Genomic DNA, 23,000 nt, shown 5'->3' with positions numbered 1-23,000 from the left:
AATTTTGGCCCATCATCATTGCCAAACTGAAGCATCCAACAAACCCAAGTTTTTTCTAAGTATCTTTTAGGAAAGGCACAAAGAACTGGGTATTTTGTGCCCAAGCGCCTAGTGTTCAAGGGTCATACGGTGCGATTCAGCAAGTTAACGTACACATAAAACACTCTTGGTACAATCCACTCTTATGCTTCATACTCACCTTGACAGCAATATAAATAGAAACTTCCCTGATATTAGACAGTGGAGGATAAAGTCTTCCTTGTGCAAGTTCTTCATCGGTCAACTGTTCTGTCAATGCCTGAGTTAGAGAAACAAACAAATTCTATTTATGGCATCCCGAATGGGATCAATGACATGTTAAAACACCTGAGAGAAACAAGTTGTGATGTTCTTACTATCCGAGCGCTCCCACAGCACTACAATAACGCAGTTAAAATCTCCAAATTCTCAAAGATGAAGTCTGCAATCTGTGCCCGTACCAGCAAATTCTGCTTGTAAGCATTGAACAAAATGAGATCCTACTTTTTTGGAGGCTGAACTACCCATAACCACGGAAGTTAGAAGGGCGTAACACGCCTGCAGGACTGCCCACGTGGTTTGGCCAGTTAATTCAGTGGTTACCCCAACATGGTAGGTGCTCCCGCTCCGGAGTGGAAAGGCAGGAGAGGGCGGGAGCCTGGGCACCACGTGCACCCCCGACCACACCACCAGCTGGGGAACCCAGAGCGGGGCGGGAGGAGGTGACAGGTTTGCTGCCAGACCTATGAGGCTGGGAGGCAATTTACACCCGGGCAGATTTCCTGTTTGGGATGAAAAACTAAATTTGCAGTGGAAGCTGGTATTTTTCACGATTTTGTTTGATCAAAATCCATTTTGGTTTTATTTTTTTCCCATCGGGGAAGGATAAAACAATCAGGAAACCAGAGAGTTTGAGCGAGATTTGAGAAATTGCCCATCCACCATCGTGTCAGAAGCCACAGCCTACTCTGCTTCCACACTTACCTTAGCAGCCTCTAGGAAAACCTTATCACTAATATGTCGAACACTGCTGAGGATCACAGCGAGAGCCACGCCTACAATAAAATTATTGCCAATTAGGGCCACATCATTTTAAAATATGCAGCCTGCTGCCGAGAAGCTGCGAGTCATCTAGAATGTTAGTTTTAAAAATATTCCCATCGCTTTCGACACACGTTCGCGTAACTATTACCACGCGTGCTAGTCATTTACCGTAACAGGTGGCTTTTGACAAGGGGTTGGAGCTTAACAGCTCAGGGAGGAAAGGGAAAGAAAGAGGAAGGCACAGAAATATCCCTAGTGCTTCTTTTGCACCCCCACTTGTGCGGACATAACTTCAAGAGGAGCGTATTGACACTTATTTTCTCCTTCCCCCCCAAAACAAGCAGAAAGCCCGTAACGCAGCAGCTTTCAAAGCCTTTAGTAACACCCTTTTATTCTCTTAGAAATATTCAGGGGGGTGAGCTCACTGCGTGCATGTCGCGTATATAGCTGCACATGCCTAACATCCATCCTTAACCCATTTTCTTTCATTCATTCTTCTGATTGAGTTCTCAGCTTTAAATGCTGGTAACGCCTCTTTCATGCTGCTTCACTAACTGCCTAGTGGAGCAAGGGAGCTCAAGAAGAGGTGCTAAATAGCCTGGTGTGAAAGATTAAAGGAAGATAATTTTATTTATTACCTGGGAAAATATAAGCATTGTTTCCTTGGCCTGGCTTGAAGGTTCTTCCATCTTTCAGAGTCACCAAGTCGAAGGGACTGCCGCTGGCAAACAAGCAACGACCCTGTTGAAGACAGGAATAATCCCAGTCAGGGAGCTCCTGAAGAGCCAACAGCACGGAGAAATCCAGTCGTTATGAAATACAGGGACCCGTACAGCTCCAGGACTTGAGTCAGGAAGGGACTCGACCACCCAGCCAAATGCAAAAAGGGTTCAAACTGGGTTCAAGCACATACTTAAATCCCTTGTTGCCTCAATTTCTACAATCCCAGAATGACAGCAACCAAACCCCCTCTTTCCAGTAGGGCCTGGAAGGGATACAAGAACCGGTAAGCATCCGCATGTTTCTGCGGCAAACACGTGGAAAGCAGAAGAGGGAAGCATGCACATTGAATGGTGCAGCTTTCTAAGGAATGGAATTATCTGTTTGTTTTACCATTCGTTGTTCTTTAAGCCAGCAAAGACTTAGGGGAGCTACTCACACACAAAATAAAGTACTTGTGTGTTAATATGGTTATAACCATAACCATGTATCAAGAACCATGGCCACAAGCCAGGACCCACCACTGTAGGGACCGGACAAAACCAGCTGAATAACGGCCGCTTCCAGAAGGAGACCGGACTAGAAGGACAAGAAGAAAAGGTCATTTTTTTCTGATGGGTGGGAGGACGAAAGGAAGGACTGCTGTATCATGCTTTTATTGCCGAGAGCTCCGAGAGGAGTGAATAACGCGGTTTGCTTATCCTTCCTTTGCAAAGGATTTTAATCAGCACAAAATATTAAAACAAATCCAGAGTTTGGAGCATGATATATACCCTCCAGACAAATGACCCTTTCCTCAAGCGGTAAAACCCCTGTAAGCAAAAAAAAAAATCTTTACTTTCTTTTGAGTAACAGGTTTAATAACATTACTTTAAAATATTTAAGGCTCCCCAGGACCATTACATTTTACCCAAAAAGCTAAAGACTCAGGAGCTACGCTTGAATGTTAGGGCATACCCTTGACAACAGCCTTTTTGTGTAGGGAACAAAATATACGGATGCGGTCGAGGACAGGCCCCAAAGACAATGAAAATTAAAACACAACAAAAGCCCATGAAATGCACACTGGCAGAGGGCACGAAAGCATGGTCAGGCTTTTACAGGTGCCATCTAGTGGAAAAAGAATAAGGAATAAAAGGTTAGTGATGATCTCTTTGTTTCCTTATTGACTTCCCAGTTCAGCCTAAGATTTCACACCCGCCAGGATTAGGCGGTTCCCGAGGCCAGGAGACACATGAGGTGACAGCTCTGATCCCTAATTGCCTGACAAACTTTGTTAGTTAAACGACAAAGTAAGTAAAGTCGGACAGGATTTCCTAGGTAATTACCATATCTTGAAGGGAAAAATATATATTTTGAAGGGCAAACTATGGATAAACTGAGTACAGTTCAGCGAACTAAACGGCATTATGAAAACAAGTATTAGATATTTAGGACAAGAGGAAATGGCCTCAAGTTGCGCCAGGGGAGGTTTAGGATGGATATTAGGAAAAATTTTTACACTGAAAGGGTTATCAAGCATTGGAAGAGGCTGCCCAGGGCAGTGGTGGAGGCACCATCCCTGGAGGTATTTAAAAGCCACGTAGACGTGGTGCTGAGGGACATGGGTTAGATTAGTGATGGTTTTTATCAGTGTGAGGACTCGATGATCTGAAAGGTCCCTCCCAACCTAGGCAATTCTGTGATTCTATGCAGAAAAGTCTAAAGGGCTAAAAGAGCCAGAAACACTACAAAATTTATTAATAAGGACTGGAACAAAATTACACCTGTTCATTCACTGACCAATAATATCTGACTGTCCAAATAACCCATGTCTATACATAACAACTTATGGAAAATCATGAATGAAAGGACATATGCATCCAATACAGGAAAAAAACCAAAGATCCTCTCTCCGTTTGGCACAAACTTTCTAAATAGCACGAAGCTCACGCAGGTACTTCAGTGAAGGCACGTTACCACACCTGAATCTAACCAGCACCATCCTGCTTTTGCACCTGATAGCGACAAACCCCCTGAGGTCCAACTAAGACACAGCCATGGGGAACACGTGAGCCTCTTCCCTTAGAACACGTATTGCTCTGTTGATATTCTATAAAAAGTGCAAGCAAAAATTAAGCTGATTCTCCCTTTAACAGTGCTGCTGGCCTCCTTCAGCCTGTAGTTTTTACATTTATTTATGCCAGCTGAAGGCTTGGCTGTATAACTAACTCTTGTTTACTTTCTATCCAAGATACAGGAACTTAATTTTATAAACTGAAGCACTGCCCAACTCACTATTCTGGCTAATGCAAGATATCCAAGAGATATTAAACCATCTTCCTTTGAAAGCGTTCTCATTTACTACTAAAAGCTAAGGTCTAGATTTTGTCCAGAGGCTGTTATTCCTGCCCAGGGCTCGCTCTGGACCTGCAAATCTCTGTATTAAGAGTTCCCTCCAAGCTGACGGGCCCAGTAATACAGACGAGAATCTGTGTGCCAACTGGAGATGACAGAGTTCTACCCTTCCCACTGGGAAGCCGAGGTTGTAACGCTGGAAACTGAACCACACTAACAGTGGAAGGAAGGAGCTCATAGCTCTGCATGAAGAAACAGGGAAAGATCTCCACCTGTTCATTTCCACATACAAGTCATTTAGTTTACGACTGTATTTAAAAAAGAAAAGAAAAAAAAAAAAAATTAAGTCTTTTCCCAAGTTCCACCCCTGAAGTCTGCAGAGAGGCCCTGTGGATGGGAGATACCACAGCGATCTGCAGTCTGCAGTGTAAAGGAAAGGCATCACCAGCCAAAGTGTTACAGCTAGTGCTCTGCCTGCCTGACGCTACCTCCTTCCCCTCAGGCTCTCTTCAAAGAAGTGCAAAAGTTGCGCAGAAGGATAAAAGACGTGCTTCATTAAAAGCAAAACCAAGGCGGTGTTTTGCACTGGTGATAATGTTATTAAAAAAAAAAAAAAAAAAAACCACCCCAAAACCTCAACCAACAACCCCCCAGCGTCATGGCTTTGAGGTAATGGTGCAGAACGAGGTGTGTTTATTCTCGGTTCGCTCATGTCGACGTTTGGTGGTGCCAGTGTACGAGAGACAGACGCGGCGAGAGGGGAACACGAGGACAGAGGGCCACCCCAGACTCCTGCACTGGAAGCACAGGTCCTCACGGGTCACCGTTAATTACCCAACTTCTGACCTGCAGACACTAGGAAATGACCGAGTGCAAAGCAGAATTCTTGGACTGATGCAAGGACGTTACCTGTTTTACGGACTTCACTCAGCCATTACGTTTTAAAGGTTGCACCTAGTCTCTGTTGTGCTGTTAACATCAGGTGTTTCTTTAAAAACCAAAATACGCACACAGCGTGGTGGAAAACAGTTAATTGAGCAAAGCTATGACACGGTACCTAGTGGCCATTCTTTTACAAAGTAACAACATTTAGGCTGTTTTAAGCTTTGCAAAATGTTGTTATTTAAAGAAAAAAAAATAAAATATCGAGGCTTCTTTTCAAATCACCTCCATTTCCTTTTGCCAGAACTGTATTATTATGTCAGTAAGCCCGAGCAACAATAAAATCATTTGAGTTCCTGCATTCTCACACTCAGTAAAGAATTCTATCGCTAGGTGCCAAGAGGTCAACATTTCTAAACTCTACCAACCTCCGTTAGCGTATACGCTTCCTCTGCTGTGCATTCAGCTTTCACTGTAGGGTTACTCAGTGCAAATATTATGGGTCGCTCATTGATAGAGGCCATTGCTTTGATCACATCCTGAGAGAAGAGCCGCCCAGCTCCCGCAACTCCTGAAGTAACGGAAACACATAAAAATAGAATCAATATCGGACTGCCTCAGGGCAGATGACAGCGACTGTAGATTAAGTTCATGTCGCCCCTGAAGTCTCCCGCTCAGAGTAAAGCATCGCAGGCTTTTCTAGCAGCAGGAGACGGAAACCGGGCACCGCTCTGTTAGCGGCTGCTTAAAATTCTCATTTTCACAGGAACATCTAATTAATGTGCTCCAAAAGCCTATTTAACATGAGGGTTTTTTTTGTATTTATCTGCATAAAGAACACTTATCACTGCCCTGGATAAGCAAGCAGGAACGCCAGGCTCTCCAGAATGATTCATTCCAGCTGGTTGTTAACGATGCAACGCACATTCCCTTGATATTGGTATTTCTGACCCCATCCAAACACACAGGTACAAATACGTAAAATGGTGTACATCTGTACACCGGCTACAAACTTGAGCGACTCAGCCAAAAAAACCTTTTCTTTTCCAAATAAATCATGTGCAAAGGAAATTGCAGAGTTGTACCAAGAAATACCTGTAATCTGACCTCTGCAGACAGCCAGAGTTATAAATCAATACCGACGTATGTCAGTGATTTAATAGGGATTGGTGATCTGCGGTATGAAACAGTTCCTTCAAGCCATGCTGCTGGCAGATTCTGGCCAGAAAAGCTGACTTGGGGAAAGAAAGTCAGAAAAAAATTTAAAATCATTCAAATTAGGGAACTGCTGTAAAGCAGAAAATGCAGCGTTTGTGACTGCTCGCTCTCTCCCTTGCTGCTGGGGTAGGCAATGTGTCTGGGGAAAAAAAAGGTTCTATTTTTGTCTTCCTGGCTCTTAGTGCCCTTCATTACAGTTTCAGTTCGTTGTGGCCACGCAGTCCCTGAGAACATGCTCAGAGTTTTCTAAGACAGGTCCAACACCAGCTGGACAAGGGTTAGAGGAAGCAGTTAAGAAGGACAGGAGATGCAGAAGGAGCACCGTGGCTACAATGAAGGATGCACTGAGAGCTAACCTGCAGCTCAGTATATTTTCAAGCTGAAAACTGACCTCACATTTTCATTTTATTTACAGGAGAAACGCAGATCACTGTCACCAACCTCTTTGGAGCCACGTTAGCAAATTAAACGCAGCAAATAACCAAATGATGGAAACACAGAAACAAAAATAACCTTACTTACCAATGATAGCTGAAGGCCGAAGTACATTCACTGCCTCTACAAATGTCTTTGGTATCTGCTCTGGAGCCTGATGTGTAAACGGTTCTTGGTTGGAATCTACCTTTTGTTCTCGGCCCTATAGATAAAAAGTTGATTCTTTTTGTGAGAAGGACGCGGAAAGCGCTGGCTATCTGTATCGTGGTATTTCAAGGCACGGTGCACCCCTACCTCAACCAGTAAACCGTATTTGTCAAACATCCATATTCTCCTGTAGGCTTCCTCAGCAGAAACGCCGCTTTCCATCATAGCCATAACAATGAGGTTCGCAATTCCCAGGGCGGCCTTGTGGATAAAAAGAGCTCTGATTTTTAACAAGTCACAAAAGAGGTCTGTCATCGCGACCACCACCCTGTTCAAGATCCCCACGAAAATCATGGAGTCGGCTCTGAGACACAAGCAATGTTTGCGTAAATGGGGACGCGCTCCTGGGATCAACAGTGTCACGTTTTCAAGGAAAAGAGGGAGGTGGCTCTTCAGGGTACTGTGCCCCCCTGCCTGTACCAGTTCCACACCCACAATAAAGCGGCCCAACCGGACAGTAAGTGCTGCAGCCCTCCTGTCGAGAAACCATGGCCTGGTGTTTCCTGCCCAGCTGCTTTCCGAACCTCTCTCTGCTCCCGCTGCCGGTGAGACAGGCGTTGCAGACAGAGGGCAGAAAGTGGATGCTGGCAGTGCTCCCCTCCACGTCCCTTTTCTTGGCTTGCTGCACATGCTGCTAAGGCTGGCAGGAGAAATAAGGTAGAGAGAAGTGCAGAGCAGATCTCAGGCAACAACACACCATTGGCCAATTACTGCAATCTGGACCTTCCCCAGCTGGAGAAATTTTCCGCTAATTAAGTTACTTTGTCAGCACCACAAAACATGCTTCTTGGTATATCAGCAAAATTGCTTTTGTCAAGTCCTGACACTGCGGCCCCAGTAACTAACTAGTGTCTGCTGCAAGCAGCCACTTGCTGAGAAAACAACTGTGTAACTTCTCTCCAGTGCTATAAAAATTAAGGGATGTTCTTCCCCCCTTTTTTACTAAATCATAAGTTGACAGTAAATTCCCCTTCAACTACGCAGAAGTCCCTGATGCTTTTTTTTAAGTCCGTGTGAGAAAGTGAAAAACTTGAGTCCTTGCAAATGTTAAACTTCCAAATAATCGTCTTTAAGCAGGTAGTCCCTTCTGTTAATGTATTTCAGCTGGCTTTATATAAAAAGTCCTGCAATGGAATTCAGAGAACGTGAATCTCCACAAGTCCTACGGTATCAGAAAATATACAGTTAAATCTTTTGTTGTTCGAGAGCCCTTAAGAGAACTCACCTCTCCTGCTCCAAGGAACAGCACTTTCTGCTCTGCAAGTGGTTTACCGGTGGCTTTCTGTGCTGCCAGCAGTCCTGCCAAGGCCACTGAAGCTGTCCCTGTAAAAGCAGGACAAATCTAAGGAGAGGTGAACAGACCTACGTGGCAGATTATGGTTTCAGGCAAGGGTTTTGCATATATGTTAAGGAACACAAACAAAGGCTATACCTTGAATATCGTCATTGAAGGTACAATATTTCTCTCTGTATTTTCTTAAAAAGCGAAAAGCATTGTGGTTTCCGAAGTCTTCAAATTGGATAAGTGTGTTCTGGCCATACCTACGGAACACAGCAAATATTCCTATCACTAGATGCATGAAGAAATAAAATAATTTCAAAACAAATCCTGCGCATAATCAATTATCTTTGGAAAGACGATGTCCTCAGGCTTTTCACTGCTTAAAACAGTTCCATCTCCGTTCCATGCATATTTAACAGATAACTACAAGCAGCATGTTCCAGGTCACAGAGAAAATCACTACAGAGCCAGAAACACAGCCGTGCCTCTTGACTTCTAGTCCTGTCCTTATTCCTTAAATGACTGCTCCAAGGACAGTGTGTTATGGATTTTTTTTTTTTGCCAGCAGTTTTGGCCACACTTCCGTGCAGAATATTCAGTGTCATACCTGTCTGTAATGGCTTCCATAAATTCATCAATTAGGTCATCGTAGACCTGCGAGCGATCCCTTTTTTGGTAGAGGCCCATATAAAATGGATCTTTTAAGAGCGTCTGAAAAAGAATCAATCAAAGACAGCAGCAGGATGAATCACTTCCTCAATATACACTTCCCAGAGTTCACGGGCACACATTTCACACAAAAGATACTGCATTTATATAGCCGCTATAACTGCCTCCAGTCTATATCACCCTTCAGTAACTTCAGCTGGCACTTGAGGTTGGTGATGGCGGCTTTTAAAATGGAACAAATCAATACTGTGAACAATAAACTGCTTTAATAAATCTGATTCACATTTCCAGCTTCTTCAAGTCAGGTCAACCTGACTGTCTATTTTACAGCGTTCCAGCATTCAAATTACTTCCAAATGCACCATTTCACTGACAAATTAACTGGCGGTACAGTGAATTCCAAATCATTCACCCTTACATAAAATATTTGGGTTTATCTTAAATAAAAGTGCTCAAATAAAAATCTGCTCTTATAGTACTAAATACTGTTAACAGACAAAGTTCAGTCATACTCACTGTATTATCAGTTCCAACATCGATGCACACAGGCAAGCATTTATCCGGATGTATTCCTGCACAGGCTGTATACAAACACAGTTTTCCTACGGGAATTCCCATCCCATACACACCTAGGTCCCCAAGACCCAATATTCTTTCTCCATCGGTGACGACAACAGCCTGAAAACAAAAAGCAGGTGAAATTATATATGATTACTGAAATGTATAAAGTTTAGCGTACTAGCAGTTGTGCTTTTCCCAGGCAAAAATTCAGGTATATTTTTTACAGTTAAGGAATAAATTACAAGGAATATTTGACTCGAAGCAATAACGCCTAATGTTAGAATCTCCTATGCTCCTTTTTCTTTGCGGAAATCCACTGGTCAAATCCCTGGAAGCTAAGTAGGAAGAATCCAAGCCGCCGTGCAGAAAGGCAGCTTGTAACTTGGGTTTATCATTTCTTGTAAATCCAGACATCAAAAAGTTCAGATAAGTATCATTCACCTCATCTCCCCTTGTGGTTCTCGACCCAACTGGGTCATACAGGTTTTTAATGGCAAAATCTGGGCCTCCCAACTACCGCTTCTGTGTCCTAACCCGAGGACAAGATCACCTCTCCTACTGCTATGTAACACAATAAGTAAAACCCAGAGGGGCATTCCCCAAAACCTCCCCAAAAGGTAGAACAATGAAGTAAAACAAGAAATTTGGCAAGTCCGGTTCTCACCATTACTGTTTACTCAAACCGTAAACCTCCCATTTAGGATAAAGCACTGCTCTTCAAGAGACATATTCTCTTATTTAGCTCAATTTTGCCATCATCATCAAGTAACTGCCAAGGATGCATTATTTAGCATTTACATTTCCATCAAATACCAACGAATCTTAAGAAACTCCACTGAGATTATATAGCAACTAGAAAGAAATGTATACAGCGGTAGTACCTTAACGTCATTCTCTGGCCAGTTGTTCACAATTGACCTTATGTGGCCTCTGTCTGAGATAGAAATAAATAATCCTCTGAAAGAAAAAACAAAGCAGAAATATTTTATAGGTGGCAATCAGAATTTTCACCTTGCTTTGTAAAACTAAATGCCAACCAGTAAAAATTTCTTCAAATTGAAAGCGTTGCAATCACTGACACAAATCTCTAATACACAAGTCTATTTGGCTACTTTGACACTCTAAAATAAGAGCACAGAGAAAATACTTTTCATGATGTTCCCTGGATTTTACACGACTACAGATATTCACCTTTAATACTCCTCTAGGGTGAAACACCTCTGGTGTTAGCGTCGGATATGACAGGATATCTCCTGGAAGGACATGAGAAGGGAACACGATCCTAAGCCTGGCTTTACCTTAGTGAATCAAACGTTCACGCCATTAGACAAGGCGAGGGGAACGGAAAGAAAGGAAAAAGAAAGACAGGGAACGAGCATATTGTCTTCTCCAAGACCAGGAGGAGAAAAGTGCTTCCCACTGCTGGGTGCTCCTCCGTGGGAACGTGGGAGGGGAGGCAAAGGAGCAGAAAGGAGCAGAGGTGAAGAGAAGCGTTGTGTTTCCGAGTTCCTGCCCATGCTGCTGTTTCTTCTACAGACAACTTCTAGAGGGGGACAGTTGTCAACCTGGTCCTTAATACATACAGAGAAGCGGAAAAGTATATTTGAACTAACAGTACATCTCTCACATCCCCTTGCCCCAGATCAGGAGCAAAACCACGCATTTCTTACTGTCTTTATCACAGCAGCCGTACTGCACGTTGGAGTCCTCATGGCAGTGGAGGATTAGCCCTTCCTCCACACAGCACTAAAGCCCTCAAGCGAGAGGGCTCTAGAAATACTCTATGAATTGCAGTCGAGAGTATCGTGGAAACGAGCTGAAATCACTGCCAGTCTGAAGTGCTTTCCTCAACACAGAGCTAAACCTGAATGGTTGTTTTGAAGTCACTGCTGAACCCAAATCAGATCCCAGCCAAGCGTATTTACTGTGTCAGAGTAACCGAAAGCTGACTCCTGGTAGCACAGCTTTAACACAGGGACCATCAGCACCCAGTGGAGTCTGCAGAGCTACCATGAGGCAAGCCTCTCCCTTCCTGCTTTGCCAGCATCTCGCCCCACAAGCTGCTCACTGGCCTCTGCTCCTGCACCCAAGATGTCACACTGTGGTGCTCTGAAAAGCATAAAATCATAGAATGGTTTGGGTTGGAAGGGACCTTAAAGCCCATCCAGTTCCAACCCCCTGCCCTGGGCAGGGACACCTCCCACCACACCAGGTTGCTCCAAGCCCCGGCCAACCTGGCCTTGAACCCCTCCAGGGATGGGGCAGCCACAGATTCTCTGGGCAACCTGGGCCAGGGGCTCACCGCCCTCACACCAAAGAATTGCTTCCCAATATCTCATCTCAATCTCCCCTCTTCCAGTTTAAAACCGTTTCCTCTCATCCTGTCACTCCCCTTGCTGCTCCAGAGTCCCTCCCCAGCTTTCCTGGAGCCCCTTGAGGGACTGGAAGGGGCTGGAAGGTCTCCACGGAGCCTTCTCTTCTCCAGGCTGAACCCCCCCAGCTCTCTCAGCCTGTCCTCCCAGCAGAGGGGCTCCAGCCCTCCCAGCATCTCCGGGGCCTCCTCTGGCCCCACTCCAACAGCTCCGTGTCCTTCTTATGTTTGGGGCATCGTAAGAATCTCTCCAGGACTGGGATCCTTTGCCATCAGCAGGAAACAATAATAAAAGTAGCAGCAATATATATCTGTCGTTCTTACTTTGGTCTCCTGAAGATGTGTCCATACTGGGAGCAGGCGAGGCCTACTGTTGGTGTGTACACAATTGGCATTAGCCGCTCAATATCATCTTGTAATACCCTATAGAATAATTTTTCATTTCTCTCTTGGATTCCCATTATGTAGATATACCTGAAATGAAGCAAAAGAAAAAAAAAATCACTTATTGTTTCACATTTATGCTTATTTAAAACAATGTACAAAATGTCATAGCAAAACCCAAACTTGCTTCATATTATTTCTTCATGAAATTCCTGCTTCTGCACAAGTCAGGCTTTGAGCGCTAAACAAAACTTGGAAAAGAGAAAGTAGCAGTACTAAAAACCGAAGTGAAAATACTGGATATGACATAACATGCATGCTAACGAGTTAATGCACAAACATGCACTGTGATAAAAAGATAACCCATGGATTTATTACAGGATGCAGCTGGGAGTCTCATTACTGTTTTAAAAAAAATAAAATTTAACAGTGACAGAATTTTTCATCCAAAAAAAGTAAGGTCCTGACAGTAAGGTCTTGTTAATCCTAACATTAACACAGCTGTAAAACAAATTAACTCCTAACAAAAAGTTGATTTTGAAATTCTTAGCTAGGCGTGTAAATTAAACCTGCATTTTTGCACATTCATCTACTGATCCATTGTGCATCGATTCATACTCAGTCGTCTTGACATAAAGATAATGAATTAGGGATTCGTTTCAGGCTACAGCAACCGGGCGCTTTGCCAATATAGATGACATGACTGTTTCAGATCAGCAAACGACATGATGCGGATTTAAAAGTCATCTTTCCGTTTTCATGAGAACAAAAGAGTTTTGATGTGGTCCAGTAAGCCTCAAACCATTCCAGTGCTCCTCTCGCCTTTAGGAGACCACGTATTTTGACATGCAGATACGCATAGGCTTATATGAAAACAGTAACAGGCTGCTAAAAACATGCTATTCTAAAAAAAAAAAAAAAAATAAAAAAAAAATAAATAAAAATCCTTCACATTTTTTTCACCAAACCAGTGGATTAAACAAAGACTGATATAAAAAAATTCTCCATTAGGAGACTCAAAATTCTAACCCTGTATTTCCTTTCTAGCAGTAACCGTTGCATATGATAAATACTGTTATTCACTGCTAATTATCAAACCCTCAATTTACCTTCACTCTCACCTATTTTTCTAGCATGTGCTAGCTGCCCCCTTCACCCCCTCCAACAGTTCTGTGCTCTAACAACCTGCCACCCAGATCTTGCACATTACAGAAATGCATATTACAGTAATACATATTACAGCAAGGTTTGCAGCTTTGTTACTGGGTAATTTCTGCACCTTCTTTTTTTGTTACCTCGTGACTGTGAAATATAAGAAAAAAAGCTCCCCAACCTCATTGAGCCACATGATGAATGCATGATTGATGAAAGCAGTTTTCTGTGCAGAAGTGAAAATAGCCTCCAACAACTGAAAAGCCCAGCGGAGGTGGAGAAACCCTGTTTGGTTATCCCCATGAAATATTTTACAGCAATTTCCTTTAACTTGCATGACAAAACACAGCCAGAGGAGCGCTTACTTTTCCAAGGGGTCAGTCATTTTTGCCAAATTCTTATGGAAGCGTAAGGCTTGAATGTCTTGTGTCTCTATTTTAGGAGGTAGAAGTCCTTGCAGCCCAAGCATCTGTCGTTCGTGTAATGTAAAGGCCATACCCTGAAAACAAGAGAGGTGAGAAATAATTAGCAGTTCTTCCCGCAGCATTTCTATTTATAATGTTTTTCTATTTGCCATTTCAGACGATCCACTGCATCCTTTTCTCATGGCAGGTGCCAGAGCAGGCAGGGTTTGGATATATTTGCCTCTGCTGGCGTTCTCCTCATCCTTCGAGGGTATCCCTTTTGACCACAGCTTTTCCGCAGCTCTCACATCCTTATACCCTTTGCCAGATTGCATTTTCCTCTGTAAAAACGGAGAACAACTAAGAGACAGACAGACTAAGGTTTAAAAGTAAAATAACAGCTGCTTCTTGACTTGTTTCATAGGAACATAAGGTTGACCAAGAACATGTGCGTCACTCAGTCGGGTCCTGACAATCAAAGAGCTTTCTCTGAATTGCTCCATTTGCGGCTTTTTTCTCCATACTGTAGAAAACTGTAACGGTCTACTACCAAAAAGCTTTATTTGTAACAAATTCAGTCTCAGAAGAGTTACACCAGAAAAATATCCCACCATTTCCATTCTTCTCTGTTTCAAGGTGGATGAAGAGTTTGATTTATTGTTATTTAAACACTGATCTAAATTATTTAGCAATAACATTCCATAAAACTGGCTTTTTACTTCGGACACGTAACAGCCTGCTGTGAGCTACCTGCTAGCGGAGAAATCTTCAATGGGACAGTCAACTCAAGGCGTAACTTTGTAAAATGTTAACTGATCCGAGTCCAGACTCACAGCCAACCTGGCTCAAAGTGCTGACCCCATTTCCGACAACTGACCCCACTTTAAGTTTGGCACTTCCAAAAGAGCAATGATAAACTTCCCTTATTTCACTTTATCCAACTGGGTCAGTTCAGTGAATGATTAAATCCATATACGCGAACGCAAGAGCTGAAAACCCAGGAAAACCTTTGCTGTGCATCAATTTGGGAGCAAAAAGTGGAATCTGAAAGGGAAAGGTCTGCTAGAGGCAATGTTTTGAAAGAGCTGGAAACAAGAAACAGCAGTTCTGCTCACAAACAACACTCTTTTTTTTGCTAAAGCAGCTAGATTAAAAAACAAGAGCACGTTTTCTCAAATTTCCCCACACTGGAAGCAGATTCTTACTGCCAAGTTAAAAAAAAAAAATGGTTTAAAAAAGCTTTTTAAGGTTTGCTTTATGCCTCGTAATTACAGTCCAAATTCCTCCTGCAATCAGAAGAATCACAAGAAAACAATATTTTCCCACTTTAGAAGACATATATTCAGATTAGAATATCTATTTTTTTCACCTCTGCCTATGTTTGAATAGACTTTCATGGGTATTTGTAGAAATCAAGCCCATTAACCAAAATCCTCTAATTTAGCGTCTATACTTAGTGTAATTCAGCACGCTTGAATGGTTTATAACCAATATAACTACTCCTTAGGAAAAAACATAATTAAAATAATTAATATTTTTACATATTTTTTTTTCCTCTTTGCTTACTTAAATCACATTTAATATCAGTTGTTTTGACTACACAGATTTAAGCAGTCCATCTGCTTTTCTATACTAATTCTATACTATGTTCTCAAGTAATAAAATATTTGGAGTTAAAAAGCAAGCTACTCCAAGAAAAAAAAGAATGAAAACCTTCTGTGTTTGCAACAAACTGTAGTGTTTAACCCTAAAATTGACCGATGCTTTCTGACAACCTTCCATGTAATAGATTCGCCATAAATTACTGAACTTAATTTGTCCTTTTTCTATTATGAGTCATTTGCAAACCCTTTTTTCCTCAAACCATTGTTATTCGCAAGTATTCTTCCAATATATAAATTGTAAATAAATTTCAGATGACGGCTCATTCCTGAACTTTTTCCCCTTGCTGCTGGTCTTTTGCTGGGTGTAACAGTCACTTGAGCCACATGGTAATTTTTCTGAAAGCTGATTTGACTAATCCAAAGCTTCCACTGAGAACACAACCACGGAAGCAGCACCAGCATGAGAAAAAACCACACGGAATATACACTGAATGTCTGGTTTGGGGTTTGTTTTTTTTTTTTTTAGTTATACTGCAAAGAATCTACTTCATTTTCACTTCTACGTAATTCACAAGGAATATTGAAAGATTCTCTGGGAATGTAAATGCACCTCCCAAAGTTGCATGGAAGCGAACCGCGCAAACAGACATCTCGGCTGTCTTCCCCTTTTCCTTAATCACGCCCTAAATTTGTGACGGTCAGCAGTTCATGCCTTTTTAAAACAATCCTTTCTCAACACAAACTGTACTTGCAGCGCCAGTGATTTAGGACAGGAAGGCCAGTACAGCTGGTAAACATCTCTGATATTTTGACTGTTACTTTAGGCACTACAAAAACAAAAGCGATGCCAAAGATATTAAGAAGAAGAAGAAAAAAAAAAAAAGCTTAGTTTCTTTTCAGAAGATAAACACTGGTCAGTAAAGTCACTCATACGAGTAGTTTAAGGCATATCAAAGGCCGGAATCCCTTCAGTGGTACCATACTGGCTACACTGACATTTTACTCTAAACTAGCTGAAATATCTCACCAGCAAAAGCCACATCCATCCCATTAGAAACTCTCAAGTCCCTTAAAAATAAAGTCTATCTAATTTCCACTATTAGCATGACACTGGGACGTGGTTTTTCCTTCATTTTCCCTGTACAGTGAAACCAGTGACCTTAAACTGAGTCCTTAATAACATCAAACGAGCCTTCAGGTTAGCACTAAGCAGAGCAGCTACCCATCTTTATTCAGTTTATTCACATTTTTTCCAGTCTATAGGCAACCTGGTTTTTCAGTGTATCTGGAGTCACAATAATATTAAACGCAGTGAATTCTCTAAGTGGTACTAAGCACTTCCAGCTGTTTATTTACATGACAATTAGATCTTACCACATTAAAAGATGCTTTAATTTTTGCCCAGACCTAACTCAGGCATCTGAATGCCATCAGCCTCCATAGAGAAATTCAATCCTCGTTCCAACTGGAACAGAACAAGTTTAGTCCAGAGCAGCACTATAAAAACCCCAGAGCCATTTCAACACTTGCTGTATTTCCATTCATTATCTTTGTCCATGACCATCAGCTGCCTCTTTGTTTCGGATCTGAGATTGCAGCTTGTTCCCAATACAGCACCTCGTAGGACGGAGATTCTCCTTAAACTGGTGTGCCTAAGACCTGCAGTATTACAAATTTCCTAGCCTTTTCCCTCGTTTTATAAACCCCAGTGGGGTTCGACAGACCCAGCAATCCGTTCCCAGTGAACCCAGAGGCACTCAGCAATTGGCGGCACTGGGACTGACGTTCTCAAAGGCACTGAAGATCCCAGCACCTTCTCAAGGGCCAAACTCACACTGGTTTCCACTGGGATTAAATGCCTAAATACTGTAATGATTTGGGTTTAAGTCCCCGGGATCACTTTTTGGTTTCCTTTGACCCACGGTGCTAGGTGTCCTTTCTCTCAGTGTTATCCACTGCCTTTCGCTTAGATTAGTTTCCTTAATCCTCTTTACAACTCAGAAAAAACAGGTGTCCTTTCTAAGATAGCACAGACAGAGCAGGGAACACATCTAGGAGAAAACCCGGCACACTTCAAAGACCGCAAATGAATTAATTAATACACATGGACAAATTTATTGCAACAAACCCAACATGCTGATGTGGGGGGGGAAAAAAAAAAAAAAGGAAAGGCAAATAAAATGAAGTGTTGACAGTTTTTTAGTTAAGACAAGCACACATTGAATCACCACGTACTGTGCCTTTAATCCACAAACTATCTGGCGCTGGGACCTAACAACTGGGTTCTACTACCCAAAGCGAGCAGTGCTATAAATACCAGCATATAAAAATTCTACTTGCCTACTTTGCACGAAGGTGAAGAGGAGACTTGAATCCTGCGAGCCTGATTTTTATAGCACCACTGAGTAAGTAAAACTGAGAGGTTTCCAAGCAGAGAAGTACTAGCGATGGTAATTTTTTTCCCCACCTGCAAAGGCTTGCAGGCATATATACAGGAGGCGATACTTTTACCCGGTACCATAAATACTCTCACGCATTCTGAAAACATGTGCAGTTTATAATAAATAATCCATTCAAAGCCCCTGACAAAGACGTAAATGCAGAATATATCCAGACATGCCACTGTTTGGAAAATGAGAGTTAGTCGCCTTCACAGGCAAGATTTAATCAAATGGCTTTCATTGTTATATCACATTCAGCAGTATATCATGGGCTTTGAAGTAGCATCATAAATATCTTTAAAATAAAGCAATTTTACATTGGATTGCGGGCTGCTTCTCTTAACTCTGCTTCCTTTTGCTAAATCACAAAGTTCACTATTGCACAACGCGCCTCCACTGCAAAAAATAAAGTTCACACATATGAATCAAAGGTGGATTTGCTATCTCAACCATAGATTCAAAGTTTCTCTGTGTTTATGAGAATAGTGTGGAATATGGAAACCTCCTTTGATTTCTTTCCTCCTTCAGTTTTTAAACTCAGTTTCCTATCTTTATTCTTCTAGAAACAGCATCGTATGCATACTGGAAGGTACGGCTGACACAGCACAGCCATCTACTGCATGAAATGACCCAGACCTTCCCCAGGTGATTAAGCCTTTAAAGACCTTCGTCTCTCCGCAGGCAAAGATGCCACCAGTTCTTGTACCTCCTCTGTAAGTGTGGAACCAGATGTACATCACTTTAGCCGTTGAACCAGACTTAGCTAACCCGCAGTAGCAGTCCTTTCCTTACGATGTGGCTTCAACTAAAAGCGTTCCCCTGCAGAAAATGGCAAAAAGTCAGAAACAGAAAGCCTTCACACACCAGCAAGGAAGTCATCCAGCCTCTCTAGGTTTTTTTTCCAAACACCAACAGTTATCGTAAAGCTGTACATTTTAAATCATAGAATGGCTTGGGTTGGAAGGGACCTTAAAGACCATCTAGTTCCACCCCCCCTGCCCTGGGCAGGGACACCTCCCACCACACCAGGTTGCTCCAAGCCCCGGCCAACCTGGCCTTGAACCCCTCCAGGGATGGGGCAGCCACAGCTTCTCTGGGCAACCTGGGCCAGGGGCTCACCACCCTCACAGCAAACAATTTCTTCCCAATATCTCATCTAAATCTCCCCTCTTCCAGTTTAAAACCGTTTCCTCTCATCCTATGGCTCCCCTCCCTGATCCAGAGTCCCTCCCCAGCTTTCCTGGAGCCCCTTGAGGGGCTGGAAGGGGCTGGAAAGTCTCCCCGGGGCCTTCTCTTCTCCAGGCTGAACCCCCCCAACTCTCTCAACCTGTCCTCCCAGCAGAGGGGCTCCAGCCCTCCCAGCATCTTCCTGGCCCTACGCTGGCCTCGCTCCAACAGCTCCATGTCCTTCTTGTGCTGAGGCCTCATGGCCGTGATGGCATGATGACTGAAATGGTTCATCTACACCACATAGCATCACTGAACACCTCAGAGACATTTCATTAAACTGCTATTTTCCTATCTGAGCAAATGCCATTGCTTTTGTTCTCCTTTAACAGCATTAATCCTACAAAAAAAACTCCAAAAAAATTAAAATCCAAGACAGCTTGCTTCCTCCCTTCCTCCACCCACCATCCCAGCAGTTCAGGAGTCCTGAGCAGAATAGCTGATCTCAGTTAAATGAGGTGCAATACTACCTACCACCTTTGGCACTTATAGCACCTTTTCAGATAGATGATAACAGCTGGTTACAGATGAAACGGTTCCATCTTTCCACATTTTATTCCCTTTAAAAGCATGCAGATCTAAAGCAAGTTGGTAAAAGCTGTAGAAGCTGCAGAAACCTGGCCGTGCAACCTCCATCCAACAATCCCTCCATCTCCAAACCGGTTGGGCAGGACACAAAACTGGCAGTGGGACTTCTGGGCTGGGGATGTGTGTGTGTGTGTGTAAGGAAACCAGCGGTTTGTGTAAGTTTCCTGCCTTCTAGGATCTTTCTTTGCCACTGATCAGAAACTGCTGGTTGTATTTCAAGCACTGCATTTTTTAGCGACATGACAATTACCATTTGCAGTACATCTCCACATCCTGTTTACCCTGGTTTCCCCAGGAAGGCAGACAGGCATTGCGCATTCTACACCCTGCCTGCTCAACCCAACTGACAGAGTCTAAAAAGTATTAAAATAAAAGAAACCAGACGTGTCAAAACCAGCATGATGAGAAAGGGCAGTGGAAGGGAGCAACTGCTTTTAGATCTTCAAGTTCATACAATCCTTCTTCACATTCTCTTGTCCTATCCTGTTTATTCTGTCCAATGAGCTTTAACTTTTGAGTTGGGGCAGTTCCTCAGGAATCGGTCCGGGATTCATCTGTCACTTGTGACACTGTCAGTGAATTACTTTTTAAAATTTATCATATATTCCCATGCAGATGTGCCCAGGCGTATACATACATGCAAATATGTGTGCATGCACGTGCGTCTTTAATGCAATGGCCTAAAGATATTTGCTGAAGCTAAAAATTTGAGAGGCATTGTCAGTACAAGAGAACAACACCGAAGAATGAAATAACCGAACAATATTGAGGAAAGGAACAGTAGAAAAAGGCGTAACGGAACAAACTGTACGAGATACAGTCACGCACTTAGAGAGTATCAAGAAGAACTAATGCCACAAGGTAGAAAAATCATGAACTAAAATACAGAAAGTGTCACAAATTATTCAGAGTCATGAATTTGCTGCAAGACACAGAAAGCAAACATACGAATAATGTTACAGGTCACGTATTTCCCATGAAGATAAAGGCATGCTGATGCCCCTCTACATGGCAGAATGGACATCGCCAAGGTCAGGGATCATCTATCTACTCATGCATCATCTGTTCTGTGCCGGGAGAAGAAATCCTGGCCCTTGAGTGAGAATCCAAAGCATTTCCACAATATAAATAACAATTTAATTGCCAGTACTAAGCAAATGAAATTGTCCTAACAGTGTTCTAAGCGCCCAACAAGCTTAAAATCCTGTTTTGGCACAGCAGGGAGCTCCAGCGGAATAAAAGGTCCTGAAGACAATTAACTGTAATTGGAATCCCTGTCACAGAGCAGAAATCAAACATCATGGAAGATTGTAAATATACATGGATGCCAGCAATGCAATCAAAATATGTTCTGCAATTGTTTGGCTGCAACAGCAAGGGCATTACTGATATAGCTCATGACCTTTTATGAGCTCCCCTGACAAAATACACTTGGAAAGTTGGCCCTCAAACATAAAAATGTAAACCAGCCGATGCAGGTGTAGCCCACACCTGCAGGGGACAGGTAAGGATGGGAAAGAAAAGGAAGAAAACCCCAAACGGCAAGAGAAAAAAATACTCCAATGGCAAAGAACAGGAGCAGACTAAGGGTGGTTTCCTGTTAGTGATGCTGCCATCTTGCAGTTCTTATTTTAGGGCCCACGTACATCAGAGGAGACCAAATGTTCTGGAGAGTTGATAGGGACTGTAAAAACTAAGCATAAGCAACACAAGTTCTAAAATGATGATCTCAACAAGCTGCCAGCAAGAGATAAAGCCCTTTATCTGTGCCTGTATATGATATGAGACACTGCAGGCAAGAAAAACACAAAGGGTGAAGTACCTTGTGTATTTAGTCACTCATTTCTTTATCTGCTGAATTTCCAAAATACATTTCTACACAGACACTGCATCCAGTATCAAGCGGTATCACTTCACTTGCTTACAGATCCATTCAAACAGGTGGCAGCCTTAACGACAGACTGATAAGACAAAGCCGAACAAACGTGGAAAGTTTTTTCTTCTCACAAGTGTAATTTCTTGGAGACATTAAAAAATTTAAAAAAAAAAAATAATCAACTGCTATTAATCAGCAGCTCTCTGCCCTTCCCTCCTCCTCAAAAAAAGGACCTCCACAAAATACTGCATTGTGCTCAGTCCACCAGAGAATTCCAGGCTTAAAAAAAAAAAAAAATTAGAAGGATATTACCACTAGAAAAACAATAAGAAATGACCTATTGTTTTTGTTTCTGAACACGGTTGCATAATCAGCACTTGGAATAGCTTACAGGGCTTGAAATAATTTCCACTGGCATGTCAAAGTGTTTATAGCTCGGAAAAGTCTCGAGATAATCTGATCTTGACAAAGCACACCGATCTATTCTTTTCTCCTACCCCAACGTGGCAATCCTCATTTTATTTCTGCAGTCAGCCAATCTCTAACTTCTACAGCTCTCTCTATATACACGCACCCCGCATTCATGCGGTATCAAGGCATCTCACACTACACTATACCGTACAAGAAACAGTCGGAAACACGACCGCAGGTCTGTATTTTGTCTTCTTCCTTTCTTTTCATGACACTTAGGAACCACTTTTGCCAAAAGACACATCCCTGTAGTTATGGGCAGGACACAAGGAGGTGCAGCTCGCAGTTCCTAATCCTCCCCAGATATTTTGAGCCCACTGGTTAACTTCCAATTCTGACAAAAAGAAAGGGAGAAAGAAAAGAAAAGAAGAAAAAAAGAGATTGTGCTGTGCAGAGGAAAGAGCCAGCCTAGCCCTTCTGACGAGAGAAAGGCTCGGGGTTATGTGTCTGGTTTGCCAGCTGGCCAATTTATAACAGCACGTGCTTCTTTGCATCCAGAAAGTGGCAGGGGACATGGAAAGGAGCTGAGAAGACAGTGGGAGAGAGAGGAGGAGTCAGGGCCACGGGCAGAAAAGAAAGGGAAGGAAATACATAGTGAAGGGGACATATAAGGCATTACAGGAAGGAAAAAAAAAAATAAAATCAGAGAATGGGGAAGAGGAGAAAAGCCAGACATTAAAAATATAAGGTAAAACTACGGAAGTCCAGCTTCCATAACTCCATTGCTCAGGAAATACCCTGTCAGAGGCAGCTAGATTTGTCACCTTTCTTGGCCACTTTAGACATGTTGGATCAGCTACCAAAAGTCCCCATCTCATTTCTTACTAGTTTTAGTTTACACATTAATTGTTTCAATATTCCTGAAGGCAGCTACTACTCTGGGAAAAAAAGTGATTGGGGATGGGGTTGTGGAAATAAGAAAAATTTTGTGAAGGAAAAGAAGATACTTTCTTAGGAAAAGTTCCTCCCGATGCAGGGAATTTACATAACGTCTCTACCTCCCAGCTAGCTCCATTCAAGGCTTATTTTTAGATGCTCTCTGTCCGACTCTCTGCACAAGGATGTTTCTTACTGATATGGCTCAGTCCCAGTTCACAGTCTTGCAGGAA

At 42.7% G+C, this 23,000-nt stretch overlaps 1 protein-coding gene across 2 annotated transcripts in view; it reads right to left on the bottom strand.

Annotated features, from left to right (window-relative positions):
* The window catches only part of LOC128902603 (NAD-dependent malic enzyme, mitochondrial-like), a 36,470-nt gene that overhangs the window by 5,541 nt on the left and 7,929 nt on the right, over positions 1-23,000 (bottom strand). For both annotated transcript variants that reach the window (XM_054185889.1, XM_054185890.1), the window contains exons 3-15: positions 13,646-13,779; positions 12,069-12,218; positions 10,255-10,330; positions 9,329-9,490; positions 8,751-8,854; positions 8,294-8,403; positions 8,087-8,184; positions 6,949-7,062; positions 6,742-6,856; positions 5,430-5,572; positions 1,701-1,803; positions 1,003-1,073; positions 200-298 (exon numbers count right to left, since the gene is read on the bottom strand). In XM_054185889.1, the coding sequence (XP_054041864.1) occupies positions 200-298; positions 1,003-1,073; positions 1,701-1,803; positions 5,430-5,572; positions 6,742-6,856; positions 6,949-7,062; positions 8,087-8,184; positions 8,294-8,403; positions 8,751-8,854; positions 9,329-9,490; positions 10,255-10,330; positions 12,069-12,218; positions 13,646-13,779 (1,479 nt within the window). The remainder of the gene's footprint in view (positions 1-199; positions 299-1,002; positions 1,074-1,700; positions 1,804-5,429; positions 5,573-6,741; positions 6,857-6,948; positions 7,063-8,086; positions 8,185-8,293; positions 8,404-8,750; positions 8,855-9,328; positions 9,491-10,254; positions 10,331-12,068; positions 12,219-13,645; positions 13,780-23,000) is intronic.

The sequence above is a fragment of the Rissa tridactyla genome, chromosome Z (assembly GCF_028500815.1).
Source record: "Rissa tridactyla isolate bRisTri1 chromosome Z, bRisTri1.patW.cur.20221130, whole genome shotgun sequence".
NCBI classification, from domain to species: Eukaryota; Metazoa; Chordata; class Aves; order Charadriiformes; family Laridae; genus Rissa; species Rissa tridactyla.
This window is presented reverse-complemented; position numbering and strand designations above follow the sequence as displayed.